The 15,424-nt window shown below is 36.1% G+C and overlaps 1 protein-coding gene across 1 annotated transcript; it reads left to right on the forward strand.

Moving 5' to 3' along the window:
- The first annotated feature begins 292 nt into the window (after nucleotides 1-292).
- On the forward strand, nucleotides 293-5,441 carry LOC133181471 (nephrocystin-1-like). Its single transcript, XM_061315962.1, has 9 exons — nucleotides 293-346; nucleotides 1,074-1,168; nucleotides 1,446-1,515; nucleotides 2,001-2,098; nucleotides 3,301-3,454; nucleotides 3,590-3,684; nucleotides 3,849-3,918; nucleotides 4,876-4,964; nucleotides 5,255-5,441. The coding sequence occupies exons 1-9, from the start codon at nucleotides 293-295 to the stop codon at nucleotides 5,439-5,441; spliced, it is 912 nt and encodes a 303-aa protein (XP_061171946.1).
- The last annotated feature ends 9,983 nt before the right edge of the window (nucleotides 5,442-15,424 follow it).

The following is a 15,424-nucleotide window of genomic DNA, read 5'->3' on the forward strand; positions in this document are numbered from 1 at the left end:
TTTCACAAAGGTATATCTCAATAATAATACTGAGGAACTGTACAGAAAATTAAATGTAGACACTCATTACTTTGTGAATTCAGTGTCATTTTTGTTATGAATATTTTCACCTACTAAACTGTTGATTTTGAGAATTTGAGGATGGACAACTCCAAAAATAGAGCAAAATAATTGCATTATTACTCCTAATTGATTTTATGAACTTATAGTTACCTTCAAAAGATCATGAAGAGAAATAACTCCGTATATAAATATAAGCAATGTGTATGAAAATACATGTTTTAAAGAAGAGATGGAGATTGAACTTGGCTTCATTAAATGGTGTTGCAGTAAACCTATAATCAAGGTAGCTAAAGAAGAAGAAGAGGAGGAAGAAGAAGAAGAGGAGGAGGAAGAAGAAGAAGAGGAGGAAGATAATGAGGATGAAAGTGAAGATGAAGATGATAGTGAAGATGAGGAGCAAGTAACTATTGAGGTTAGTATTAAACATTTTTGTCAAGTTTCATGTTTCTGTATGTGGTTTGTCCTTGTAACTTAAGGGCAATGCACAACCCCTGGAAGGATTCAAAAATACGTCTTTCATGTACAAGAGAAATGGAAAGCTCATATATATATGTATCCAAACTTCCAGAGAGGATGGACAAACGGGTGTCATTTACATTATCACATTAAGCAAAACTCACGGAAAATTCGTCTTCGTCTTGAAATTTGCAAATAAGTGAACCGACATTAAGATTTGAGATGGATTTTTTTAAAAGTATGATGTTATGTTCATGTCTTAGAGTTAAAATCAAATTATAAATATGATGTTTTAATGGTAAATTTGTAAGCGACATAACAAATGTCATTTGATCAAATTTTCGTAGAAGGACTGAAATGTAAAAAAAAAAAAATTAAAAAAATAAACAGATATAATGGTTTCGACATTTATACCCCTTATCTTAGAATGGTCCAAATAATATTACTAATATACTTTAACTTACGAATTTATGACACCTTAAAAGGTTCAAATATTAATATATGTCTGATTAATTAGAAAAAAAGTGAAGATGAATTTAAATTATGTGTTTCAGGGCGTACAGGTAGAATGTCTTGATGGTCTTGAAGGGGAATGTGAGGGTAATCTGTCATTCAAACAAGGAGAAATTTTAACTATCATTAACACAAGGTGTGTCTTCACTTGAGGTATTGAGCAAGATATCTATAACTTTTTATCCCCTCGCAACGAGCTTAGAGGGGATATAGTAACGTGCTTGTGTGTGGGTGTGGGTGTGTGCGTGTGTATTTTATGGAAGTATATGTAGTAATTTATATCGGGATTGATCTGCTCTGCTTTGCTGTGATCTTGCTAAGAATTCTCCTAACGTTAATTAATCTGAGGTTTCCTACTGTGAGGATTATATTAAGTATTTGGACAATGAAGTTAAGATACCTTATTTTCACAGAGATGATGGTTGGTGGGAGGCAGAAAATAAAGATGGAAAAAGAGGAACTGTACCTAAAACTTTCCTTCAGGTATCAAAGACTGAACCATGAATGAGGCATGCTCAAATTTGATAATAAAATAAAGAAGAAGTGGATCACATTTAATTCTAATTAAGCCATGAATATTTGTAATAATGAAATATGTGGAGATAACGAACAGTACTCGAGCCCAAAAGTCCATTATACATTACAAAATAGGATCAGAGCAAACACGGACCTCTAAAACATCAGAGGTGGGATCAGGTACTATAGAGGAGTGAGCATCCCCTGCCGACCGGTCACACCCGCTGTGCGCTCCTTGTCATGATCGGGAAATAACGGAAAAATTAGTCGACAATTCAGTATGTAAATAATGGCCATGGCACCTGATCCCATCTTTGATTATTTAGTGGTCCGTGTTTGCTCTGCTCACAATTTGTATTGTTTCCAATGGACCTTTGAGCTTGATTTCTGTTCGTTATCTTCATATTTCATTGTAACAATACCTTTATTAATTTTTTTCTTCCTTTTTTCAGATTAAAAAACAAATAAAAAATAGCATTACATTGCCAGGGAATAGCAATTCAAAAAATGACGGAGAAAAACATGAAAAACTCAAAGAAGAACTTGAAAGGTACAGTACTGTATTTATTCAATAATGTGTGTATATTCTTAAGAGGAGGATTCGACACTGGCTAGCAAAGATGATCACTCCATAAAAATTAGCATCTCTTTATCCCCGCCCTGACAGTAGACATCCAGATCATGCAGGATTTTTGCTCACTTTTAACATGATTACAATACCAACATTTTTTTAATGGCAATTTATTTGTAACATATAAATGAATATTAAAAATACACATAGCACAAACAATTTCTTTGTGGAAAAATAAGTGCAGTTACGAAATTGAAAGTTCCAATTTTTCAGGTAATTTTAAAGTCTATTTCTTCTTATTATTCAAACAAACACAATATTTTCCGTTTAACTTGGTGTTTGAATCGAGACTTACGTTTTAAAAGTTGGTCTTCGGTTAAGCTGACACGTGGGTTTAGACTTTTTTAGAATGTGCATTGAGATAGGGAATCAAATACACGATTAAGTTAATTATAATGAAGGACTGCAAAGAAAATTGCATGTGCCGACACTACTAAAGATGCAATTTTTTGCCAACAACAAATCCAAACATGAATTTAATTTATTAATTCATATAAGACATCAAAAGAAATATGCAAATATCTCCCAAGTACAGGTATGCTTACGTATGTACTCAATCTTGTTTAAAAACGTGTTCCAAATCAGAGGAAAGTCTTAGCTTTGACACCAATAGATAATCTGAAGAAAAATTCTCTTAGTTTATTATCTTGAATTTTGATTAACTATCAAATGTCAAACTTTTAACGAGTAACCGAATAAAAAATATATAATATAAGCATTATTTTGTGAATTCAGGTGCATGGATTTGTATATACTTTGACCTATATTAGTTAAAAGGAATGCAAATATCTAATTTCTTTAATTTTCTTTAAAAATGTAGTTTTTATGATGTTCGAAATTCACACTTTTTGCAGTTTCATTTATTAAACTAATAAAACTTTTATCACTTACGAGACATTATTGAAAAATCTTAAAGAAAAAATTAACTTTATGTGGCAAAAAATTCATTTTACGCAAAAAGCACAGATTTAGTATCTGTATCCATTATTTTTGAAAAAAAAGTGATCTTAAAAGAGAAATCTCCTCCAATGTAAATACATGTACTTGAAATTTGTATCAAAATTCAGATTTTTTTTATGGGAGAGGTGTAACTGACATCAGTTTTTCTAATGGTATTGCAGAAAACTAAAATTAGCTAAAGAAGAAGAGGAGGAAAAAGAAGAAGAAGATGATGAAAGTGAAGAGGATGAAAGTGAAGAGGGAGATGAAGAGAAAGATGATAGTGAAGATAATAGTGAAGATGATAGTGAAGATGAGGAGAAAACAACTATTGAGGTTAGTAATAAATAGTTTGTCAAGTTTCTTGTTTTTTTTATGTTCTCTATCTTTGTATTTTACAAATTTATGAAATTTAATGAAAATTTAAGACACAAACAAAAAATGGAGATGAATTTAAATTCTGTGCTCCAGGGCTCTTATGCGGAAGGACTTGTTGATTTTAAAGGTGAAAACGAGGAGGATCTGTCATTCAAACAAGGAGAAATTTTAACCATCATCAGCAGAAGGTGTGTGACATCACTTGAGGTTTTGAGCAAGATATATAAACTTTTTAAAAAATATATCTTTATGACATGTTCGGTCATTCAAAGATCTGAAGTATGCTTATATACGGTTTATATATGAAGTGTCGGAACAATGAAGTTAAGGTACCTTGATTTTTTTTTTGTAGAGAGGATGGTTGGTGGGAGGCAGAAAATAAAGATGGAAAAAGAGGAACTGTACCTAAAACTTTCCTACAGGTATCAAATGTATGTATAGTACCTAAAACTTTCCTTAAGGTATTAAAAAGTGAACCACGAATGAGGCATGCACAAATTTGTTGATAAAATAAATGATAGAAATGAATGAATTTTAAATCTCTTCCGAGGAAGCCTTTTTGTACATCAATTAATTATTGTTTAATAAAATAAAATGCTAGGTCTTTTTTAACCGTAATAGAAGATTCAGGACATAAGGTCTCTGGTCTGTCTGTCTGTTTGACTGTCTGCATTTTTAAATTCTATGGTCGTTATGTCGTTATAATGACCTTGTAAGCAAATACAACCTATCATTGGGTCGTATTTTGACTGATATATTTCATACCAATTGGTAGGATTTATACAAAATTTGACTACGGGTTTCTCAGTCTACCTGATAAATAAAAAGGGCTCACGGAAGGTGTGACCGGTCGACAGGGGATGCGTTTTCCTCCTAGGCACCTGATTCCACCTCTGGAATTTCCAGGCCCCGGGATCATGAGGCATCTAAAGCTTAAGTCAAAAAATGTATATGGCGCTGAAATTATTTAGAAGTTAAGCGGTCCAAAATGAAAATGCTTTACAATTTTGCATCATCAAACTGCTGTTCTAAGCAAATTAAGAGTTTCACTTAACAAGTAGTTAACATTTTATAGATGATTAAAATTTAGACTTAAGTCTAAGTCTGTTTCATGATCCTGGGGCCAGGAGTCTGTGATTTATGCCCTGTTCACAGATTTGTATTGTTTGTAGTTTTTTTTTTGTTTTTGTTTTTTTCGGGGGGGGGGGGGGGGAGTGTTAAATTGAATACTGCTCGTGATCGTCACCTATTTCATTACCATCGTTCGACCGAATAACCGATATATATATATATATATATACATGTACATGTATATATATATATGCACTTACGTGTAACAATGCATGTAATTAATCTGATTTTTTTTCTTCATTTTTCAGATTAAAGAACGAATCAAAAATAGCATTGCATTGCTAGGCAATTATACATCGCAAAATGATGGAAAAAATCTTAAAGAAAAGTGTGAAAGGTAATGTACGGTATTTATTCTGTAATTTGTGTATCTACTAAACAATGAGAGGATAAGAATGTGAATGTGCGTTTTCACGCCATTCAAATTCGTTATCATTTCTCTATCCATGTCAGGACGATAGACATCTAGATCATGATATTTAGCTCACATTTACATCATTACAAAACCAACAGCTTTTTATGGCAGTTAATTAAATTAAGCATGTAAATATTTGTACCAAAATATATATAGAAACGTTGTATTGAAGAGGTTAAGATTGAATTCAGCTTCATTGAATTATGTTGCAGTAAAACTAAAATTAAGCCAGCTAAAGAAGAAGAGGAGGAGGAAGAAGAAGAAGAAGAAGAGGAAGATGAGGAGGAGGGAAGTGAAGAGGAGGAGGGTGAAAGTGAAGAGGGAGATGAAGAGAAAGATGATAATGAAGATAATAGTGAAGATGAGGAGAAAACAACTATTGAGGTTAGTAATAAATAGTTTGTCAAGTTTTTTGTTTTAAGCTCACCTCAGCTGAAAGCTCAAGTGAGCTTTTCTGTTCACCCGTTGACCGTCGTCCCTAGGTCCGTCTGTCTGTCCATCCGACTGAAAACTTTTCACATTTTAAACTTCTTCTCAAGAACTATTGGGCCAATAGTAAACAAAGTTGGTTCAAAAGATTTTTGGGTTAAGGAGAGTTTAAATTATTAAAATGAAGGGCCAATTAAGCGCCCTTAAAAGGGAAGATAGTCAAGAAAAGACAAAAATAGGGTGGGGTCATTAAAAAATCTTCTTCTCAAGAACCACTGGGCCAGAAAAGCTGAAACTTATGTGGAAGCTTCCTGAGATAGATAGATAGGATAGATTCTAAATTGTTCAAATCATGGGCCACAATAGGGAGTCAAAGTTTTACACTGAAATACATAGGAAAAATCTTCTTCTCAAGAACCACTGGGCCAGAAAAGCTGAAACTTATGTTGAAGCTTCTTGAGGTAGTGTAGATTCTAAATTGATCAAATCATGGTCCCCGGGGGAAGGGTGGGGCCACAATAGAGAATCAAAGTTTTACATTGAAATATGTAGGTAACATCTTTTTAAAAAATCTCTCAAGAACCACTGTGCCAGAAAAGCTGAAACTTAAGTGGAAACTTCCTGAGATATTTTAAATTGTTCAAATCATGACCCCCGAGGGTAGGTATGGGCCACAATAAGTATTACAATGGGGAAAATCTGGTGAAGAACAGCAGGTCCAAAGTTACTCAGGTGAGTTCTTGGGCCTCTTGTTATATGTGGTGAAGCTTTGTATTTTACAAAAAAGAAATTTAAGGAAAATTTACGAACTCAAAATGAATGACGATGAAAAAATAAATGTGAATTTAAATCTGTGTTAGGGTTCTCAGATGGAAGGTCTTCTTGATTATGAAGGGGAATACGAGGAAGATCTGTCCTTCAAAGAAGGAGAAATTTTAACCATCATTAACAAAAGGTATGTGTCATCACTTGATATATTGAGCAAGATATATATGACTTGTTAGGTTTATAATCACATCCTTTGTTTGGAGAATGAAGTTAAGATACCTTGATTTTCGCAGAGAGGATGGTTGGTGGGAGGCAGAAAATAAAGATGGAAAAAGAGGAACTGTACCTAAAACTTTCCTAAAGGTACAAAACATGTTACACAATTATGTTTATCTTTTTAAGTTTTATTTGATGACAAATTGCTTTCACCTTTTTTATGAATATGTAACATTCTGTAACATGTTTAAGTTTTTTAACTTATTTGTACTATAAAGTAAAAGTATGTGTGTATTGGTACACTATCTGTATAATGTCGACATAGTCAAAAATTTATAAAATATGATGCAAAGTATTTGTCTCAAAAGTATTTTGTTTACATGTTGTACACTACTTGTGAAAGTCAGAAATTCATTATAGTGTATATTGAAGTTAATTGTAGGTAAGAAAATTGAAGTAAATTGTGCAAATATGAACAGTTTGAATATTAATTGTATTTATCTAACTTTTGATTTATGTTATAGATCCCATGCAAAACCAGATAGAGCCATTTAGTGCCATTTCGTCAAAGACGTCTATTACTTGTAACCAAATCATAAATAAACTATCATGTTTTAGAAGAAGACTTTGTTTTATAAGCCGCAATATTGTACAAAAAGTGGGGCGATGTCTTGCATACGATCTGTTTTCATTATTCTACAGGAAATAATGGAAAACAACAGAATAATTTTTTTAAAAAAAGGAACACACCAGCAATGTTTGTCTCTCCATGACTCTTTTTCTTGTTGCCCCCCTCTTTTTAGCTGACCTCGATGAAGTCGAGATGAGCTTATGCTATACCCCGGGGTCGGCTTTGGCATCCTGGTTAAAGTTTTAGGAGCAAGTCCATTTGCCAAGTAACAATAAGACTTACTTGAACCAAACTTCCGTAGATGATGCATCTAGGGTTGCATAGTCTTGCTTCGGATGCTGGATTATTTTCCGGATGAATGATCATATAATTTTTTGAAGCGGGTCCATTTCCAGGTAACTAAAAACCGTTGCTGACCTCATTCTCAGGAATTATGCATCGAAGGATGCACACTACTAGACATGCTTTAAATGTAGGAATTTACCTTTATTTTCCGGATAAGTTTTATGAGCATGTCCATTCCCAAGTAACTATAAGCCTTATGGTGACCAAACTTGCATGGATGAAGCATTTCGAGATGCACACAAGCAGACTTGCTTCAGTTGCTAGATCCCATTGCACCTACATTTTTTCTGGATGAGTGACCAGGTAAAAGTTATTGGGGTTATTATACGTAAAATTTACATGGACGATGATTTACTACCATGATTTGCTCTTCTATATGTTATTGTTCTTATTTGAGTTTCAATTCGAAGTCTTCTACTCAGCGATTTACTGTGTGTTCCGTAAGCTTCGGTGACAACTATAATGAAAAAGATGAAGATAACGAACAGTGGATCAATCTTTAAAAAAAAATCCACAAACCATACAAATATGTGAACAGGGCATAAAACACGGATCCACAGGAATTCCAGAGGTGGGATCAGGTGCCTAGGAGGTCACACCCGCCGTATGCCCTATGTATTGATCAGGTAGACGGAACATTCCATAGTCAAATTTAGTGTAAAAACGAAGACCTAATAATTGATATGAAACACGTCAGCCAAAATGCGACCCAAATAGGTTATATTTGCTAACAAGGTCATTAATTATAACCACCAAGAAATTTACGAAATGCTGACTTCATAAACTTCTCCTTGGCATTAACTTCTGATTGATTGTAGTTTTAAGTCACTTGCAAGATTATTTCAATCATATGAGACGTCACCGGATGCCCGTAAAACTTAAATCTTAGATATATACTCGGCACTCAGGGCCATTGAACACTGAGAGATCTTTAGAATGTGAATGCTTGTCATGACAATTGGGGCCTCGGTTTTTTAAGGTCGTCCACTCTGTCTTCTTTGTCTAGGTTGATAAGATTTGATTAATCGAGTTCCGTGTTCTCAGGTTGAAACCAACATTGTAAAGTATTTCCCTAGATTTTATGTAAAATGTTAGTAACGTATATCTTCATCCTGACACTCTTTTGGACATTGTCACCGTATAAACTTCTTTTCAGTTCCATTGTTGTAGATGGGCTTTCAACAAATAATTTCAGCAAGGTTGCATTCAGAATGAAAGGTGAACATGTGGTTCCAAAAAGAACTACTTTAAATCTACTAGTATGATTTCGCTGTTTTGATTCTGTAATTTCGCAACCAAAAGAATCTAATGTCTCTTTCTCTTCCAAGCCAAATTGGAGAAATGCCTTAATTTCTATGTCTGTTGAGATGGCATTCTGCCTCACCCGACAGTTAATAATATAAGAAGAGTTGTCAGATCATTTATTGAGGAGGATTTGTTTCCCGGCAACATTAAGGCTTGCGACGTTTTTAGATCCCTTTCAACTAAAGCCATAAGAGTGGTGGTTGAATCTTCCTTGACAGGATGATGTGGCATAAAGTGGACTTGTTTATTTGTTTCTGTTTCTTCTTCTTCTTTCTTCTTCCATACGAGACAAACTCTAAGTAGAGCGTTATACTCGGGTACTGCCACGCTTCGGACAAGGCTAAAAACCCAATCAGGTCACTATGTACAATAAAAAAAAAGGTAAAAACGACTGGCGTCCTTAGGAGATGTTGGTAGACAGCTGGCACCTCGTGCATGAGTCCAGCTGTGACTTGAAGGACTCTAACGTTGGTGCTGAGGCAACTTCAGATGGTAAGTGGTTCCAGTCTAGTATTGTTCTCGGAAAGAAGGAGTAACGGTGTGCATCTATCCGAGTGTGTGGTAGACGGAAAGTGTGGTTGCCTCTGGTCCTGCTGTCACTGGATGTTAGGTACAGATCTGCAGGAATTGCCACTAATGCATGTTTGATTTTATAGAACAACACAAGCCTGATTTTCATTCTTCTTATCTGTAGTGGTTCCCAGTGGAGATCTTGAATCATCTGGGTAACACTGCCAGGATGGCGATCATGATAGTTCTTGGTGGCGAATCGTGCTGCTCTTCTTTGCACTTTCTCAAGCTGATGGATTTGCTTGGAGTTCCAGGGATCCCATGCTGCGCAAGCATAATCAAGGATTGGTCGAACTAGTATGCTGCAGACCTTGCAGATGTCCGGCATCCCCTCATTTTCCGCCTGATAAACCCCAGTGTCTTGTTGGCTTTGGATGCAATGTTATTGATGTGGTTGTCCCATCGTAGATCTTTACTGATGGTGACTCCAAGGTATTTGCTGGAATCAACCACGTCTAGGAGGTGCCCGTGTATAGTGTAGTTAGCAGTGATGGGATTCCGCTTGTTGGTAATTTGTATAACTACGCATTTTTCTGGGTGGAATGCCATTTGCCAGTCCTCCTCCCATCTAGTCAGAGAATCCAGATCCTTCTGTAAGGTATCTGCATCAGCCTTGTTTTTAATTGGTCTGCATAGGAGACAGTCGTCTGCAAAAAGGCGAGCAACTGACAATGTCCTTTCAGGTAGGTCGTTGATATAGAGGAGGAACAGTAAAGGTCCTAAGACTGTCCCTTGTGGCACTCCTGACACCACTGGTGCAGTTTTGGAAGTGTGGCCTTCTAGAAGCACTTGCTGTGTCCCATCTGTTAGGAAGTCTGTAATCCACTGTAGAGTGGTGCCTCGTACCCCATAGTAGTTTAGCTTATGAGCTAGTCGCTGGTGGGGGACTTTATCAAAGGCTTTTGAAAAGTCAAGCAGAATAATATCTACTTGACCTTTCTCTCCTAGATTCTGAGCCAGTCCGTTGATGGTGGACACCAACTGAGTTTCACAGGAACGCTTTGTACGGAAACTATGTTGACTGTCTGAGAGGATGGAATTCTCATCTAGATGGTCCATGACTTGGCTATGTATAATATGTTCCAGAAGTTTACAAGGAATAGATGTTAGTGATACCGGTCGATAATTTGAAGCTAAATGTTTGTCCCCTTTCTTGAAAATTGGGATAATACTTGCCCGACGCCAGTCATCTGGAATCTTTCCTGTGTCCATAGAAGATTGGAAAATGGATGTTAATATTGGTGCAAATTGGTCAGCGTGGTCATGTAGAAGCTTAGCTGGTATTTCGTCAGGGCCAGTAGCTTTGTTGACCTTGATGTTTTTAAGGAGGGTGTAGACTCCATCTTGTGACACTATGATACGATGCATGTCCGGGTAGGGGCTAGGACCCTTGTCTGGCATGACGCTGGTATTCTCATTGGTATATACAGAGTGGAATTGGTTGTTGAGTATCTTTGCCTTGGATTCCTTATCGCAATATAACAGACCATCAGCCTTTCTAAGAGGTGCAATACCTTGCGAGTCTTGTCTTTTTCCCTTGAGATAAGACCAGAACTTTTTGGGATTGCTATTGAGGTCGCTGCAGAAGATCTCATCAATATAGCTGTCATGAGCTCTTCTAAATTCCCTCTGGGCTATTGCCTTCAAGTGGCGATACCGAGTCCAGTCTTCTGGGTTTTGGGTGGATCCGGCCTTACGGTAAGCCTTATGTTTACCTCGGATCAAACGCTTGACAGATGAGTTGATCCATGGCTGAGAATGCCTGCTCCTACTCAGCTTGGTCGGGACATGCCTCTGTATCATATCTGTGACGTGGTTCTTAAACTGGGTCCATGAAACATTGATGTCATTTTGTATCACTAATTCGATTGCCAGGTTCTTCAAGCTTTCCTGGATTGCTTGTGTGTCTGCCCTCTTCCATAGGAAAATTTTTCTCTGACCAGGTTTGGCTATAGTAGGTGTGATAAGTGTGTCCATCATAACCACATCATGGTCACTTTTGCCTAATGCTGGCAGGGGTTTGCACTTCTCTACGAGGGAAGAGTGGGAGACAAGAAAGAGGTCAAGTGTTTTGTCATCTCTTTTTGGAAAATCCACAATCTGATCCAGAGCTAGGTCATCTTGCATGCTGCAGTACTGGTCAGTTACTCTTATTAGGACCGATCTACCAATAAATTGTCGCGATGGCCACTTTATATCTGGAAGATTGAAGTCTCCTCCAAGTATGAAGTAAGAACTCTTATGTTTGTTCCGAATTTCGGTGATATCATTAATTAGAGAGAAAGTATAGTCATCATCAACCCTGTTTGGGGGCCTGTATGCAGCAGTGATGATCGCTGATTTGCTGTTGAGGAGATCAACCTTGATACTGATCACTTCAGTTTCTTCCCCAGTTCTGTTTCCTTTAGTTCCTGTATGAAAAATTTCTTTTCCTGTCCATTGGTGATATTATCTTAAAGTTCCAACACACGTTTTTTTCTTCATGCGACTTACGACACTTTTGTGTCTTTGTTTTGTAATGTTCCCATCTGTAGGGAGTTCCGGGTGGTCTTCTTTCGTATGGTAGGCGTGCAGTATATCTTCCATCTTTGTATGTAATACATTCATTTCATTATTTAAAGATTTTGCTTTCTCTTCATTGACTTTGTTTAGAAAATCTTTTACTTCCAAGAATTGAGCCAAGTTGACATTTCTTCATCATGTTGGCATAGTATTTTGTATATCCCTGTGGTATTTTCTTGTGTTGGTCCAGATAACAGGTATCCTATCTTGGATTTAACAACAGTTCGTCCGTTGCAAGGTTCATGATGAAGTTCCTGTAATAATCTGCTCCAGTGAGGATTTCTATTTCAAAGGAATGATTACTTTGATTGGTATGTGCAAACATGTTTGCTTGATATTCTGTTCCACTCGCGGACTGTACCTCTGCCACTGCTGTCTTGAGAAGATCTGGGTGAGGAAGAATGGAGACTAACAATGCTCGATGAGGTTGTTGATACCTTGGTCTTCTGTTGTTGCCCATGCAAGTACTTCCACTCCATCTTCCTGTCGTGTACATATACTAATGTGGTGATGTAGATTACACTTTTTTGCATGTTTTCTTGGATTTGCAATCTGCCACTTTGTGTCTGCCAAGACAAAATAGAACTTGTCCTTCTTGATTTTCTCCAGTTTCCTGTTGTGGTGTAAGATACAGTTTACTAGACCGTTGTTTTCATTGCTAAAAATATACGGTTTTTATCTATTTTGGGCTCCTTTTCTCTGTGCGCATATTCCTGACCTCCTCCGTGCATTGGTTTGGTGATATTTGGTTCACTGTGTCCAATGTTGTTGAAGCCAGTCATCTCATACATGTACACAGATAGTCCCGGCCTTTTGATTGATTTGCAGAGTGTAAGTTTATCCCAGAGGTCATCTGCATTCTGACGAGGGGTCTCTCTGAGGAATTCTTGTGGGAGTTTCTTTCAGGATCACAGGTATGAGCAAGGATGTATAATTATGTTTCCATTGGGGTATGAACCAAGCGACTCCACACTGCGCACATATGTCTCAATTTTTTCATGCATAGTCTCATAATCGGGATAATATTTAGAGCTTCTTCATGTATTTATTTGTCATTTGTGGGTTCGTCCCTATCTTACTGGTTCCTCTCCTTATATATTACAATATGTCATGCAAATTAAAGAAAAATAATACAGAAGATGCAAGCTTAAGTGAAAACCGGTAATATGGCATATCAACTAAGAGAATTTACAGGTACGAACGCAGTAAAAATATTGTTATCTGTAAAGGAAAATTTACATTAATAAAAAAAAAAGGATAACGATTATTTTCACATAATTTTCAGTCATATAGTTAGAAAATGTCCTGAAAAAAATATCAACTATGAAATAAAAATCGGTCATAAAATTCATTGGTGATAAAAGTATAGTTCAAAATGACGACCTAAAAGCTGTCATCTATACTTATAAATCTATAAATTTTGCAAATAAACTCCGAAACCGATGTACCAGAGTTTTTACTTACTCCTCTAAGAATACACTAGATACAATATGATGTCCGTAAACTATATTTAGATTTCACTGGCATTGTAAGTATCGTGCATTAAATTAAAAGTCTACTTTTATTTTCTATAAAAAGCCATGAAATAGCAAAAACATGAGTACGGTGGCGTTTCCGGTTGGCGGATCTAAGTTTCTGGCAATTTTCAATGAAACTGACAACAATCAATCGTTTACTTATTTCATAAAACGTCATCACTGAATTATTCAATCAAAACTTGATTTAAATGACATAAAAGAAATAAGTTGTGATAACCGATTAAAAAGGGAAATGTGCAAATTATTTTTGTCATTCACCGATCTTAATATTGACGGAAGCTTCTAGAACATCATATAGCATCGAGCCCGATGTTAAAAAGAAAAACGAGACGATCATAGCTGCAGGAACACAAAAAAGGTTATGTGTGAATGGTCATTGAAATAATGGTAAATCATTGATAACACTATAAGTTGTGAATATATTTATATATCGAAAGACTATTAGATATATGTACATGTAGTAGGTTTTCCTAATAAATTTATTGGTAAAATGTGTAGTATATTCATCACTGTGAGAGCATCGTGGCAACGAACCCGAAGTACAATTTCTACTTCGTAATAAAATTGCTTACATGAAAAGAGAAATTTATGAATAAGATATTGCTCAAATACAATTAAAGCTGTAAAATTTTGTGCTTTAATCGATACATTTCAGTTTTTTTTCTGTATACAGTCTTTTGTGTCAAATACTCGGCCTATTCATAGGGCGTTAAAAGCTAATTTTTACAAAGGTACTTGCGTCTTGGTTTATATATATGTATGTACCTTATTGATATGTAAAAAAGGTAAAGTACATTTTTTACATATCAAAAAGGTACGTACATATTCATAAACCAAGACCCGAGTACCTGTGAATTTTTACACCCCCCCCCCCCTTCAAAAAAAAAAAACTATCAGTAAAATGTGCATATTCGCTGCTTTTATCCTTGGCGGAAATGAAATAAGATAGTATAACAGGTTTCACAATAAACATTAATTAATGAAATTGTTATTTTTTCAGGCTTTTACAAAAGGGGGGAGGGGGGGACGCACATGCGGGATTTTGAACAGCGTATTTCTTCCTGCTATAAGCCTGTAGGCTGTCAGTAGAAACTACAATGTATTTTCTGTCGGTAGTGGTATAAATTCAATTACCCGCGCTTGCGCGGGATTTCAACTAGTTTTTTTTAAAAAGAGGCTAAATTCAGGGAGCCCAGATCTCTCAAATGGCTACAGAACTTCATTTCTATTATGAATTCCGTCGAATATGCTAGACGATGGGTTAAATATGAGGAGAGAGACTTTGACACTCTATCAGAATGGTTAAATTCATTGATTGTATGTTGTTTTACGTCCCATTCGAGAATTCTACATTCATCTACAATATAGAGACTTCACAACATACCGGTGAAGAGCTTCAAATTTAGACCTATACTCGGCACCAAGGGCAATTAAGCAGTGAGGGTGCTTTATCGTGCCAATTCCTACCGTGACAAGGGACCTCGATTTTTAATAAGATTTCATCAGAAAGAACGGGCGTTGGACGAAGGAACAGTAACTACCTATGTTTAGGTTTGATGCGGCGAACGAGCACCGGTCCTTTCAAAATGGATCAAGTGTTTTAGATATATATTTAAAAATCGCATTAGAAAATTGAAGGGCAAAATGCAAATTATCTATCCTTCCGTTTTCAGTAAACCCGAAGTGATACAAACAAAGATGTATCGCAGGGTCCAGTAAATGTTTAAACAAGACCCTATCCTTATATACTCGATCCTCAGCAAAATATTAACTGCTGTGAAGGATCGAGAAACTCCAGAAATATTGTGCTACAACCTACTCAAGAAGTTGTGTAAATCAAATGTGGATTCTAAAAAAAAAAAAACCGGTTGAGAGAGGATGCTTACTCCTACTACAGGCACCTGATCCCACCTCTGTGGTGTTTCTAGGGGTCCGTGTTTTTGCTTTGTTCACGATTCGTTTTGTCTACTGTATTTAAGAGATTGGTCACTGTTTTCTTTATCTTCACCTTGTACAAT

The sequence above is a fragment of the Saccostrea echinata genome, unplaced genomic scaffold, assembly GCF_033153115.1.
Source record: "Saccostrea echinata isolate AGI-Se365-2 ecotype Australia unplaced genomic scaffold, CSIRO_AGI_Sech_v1 ptg000009l, whole genome shotgun sequence".
Lineage (NCBI taxonomy): Eukaryota > Metazoa > Mollusca > Bivalvia > Ostreida > Ostreidae > Saccostrea > Saccostrea echinata.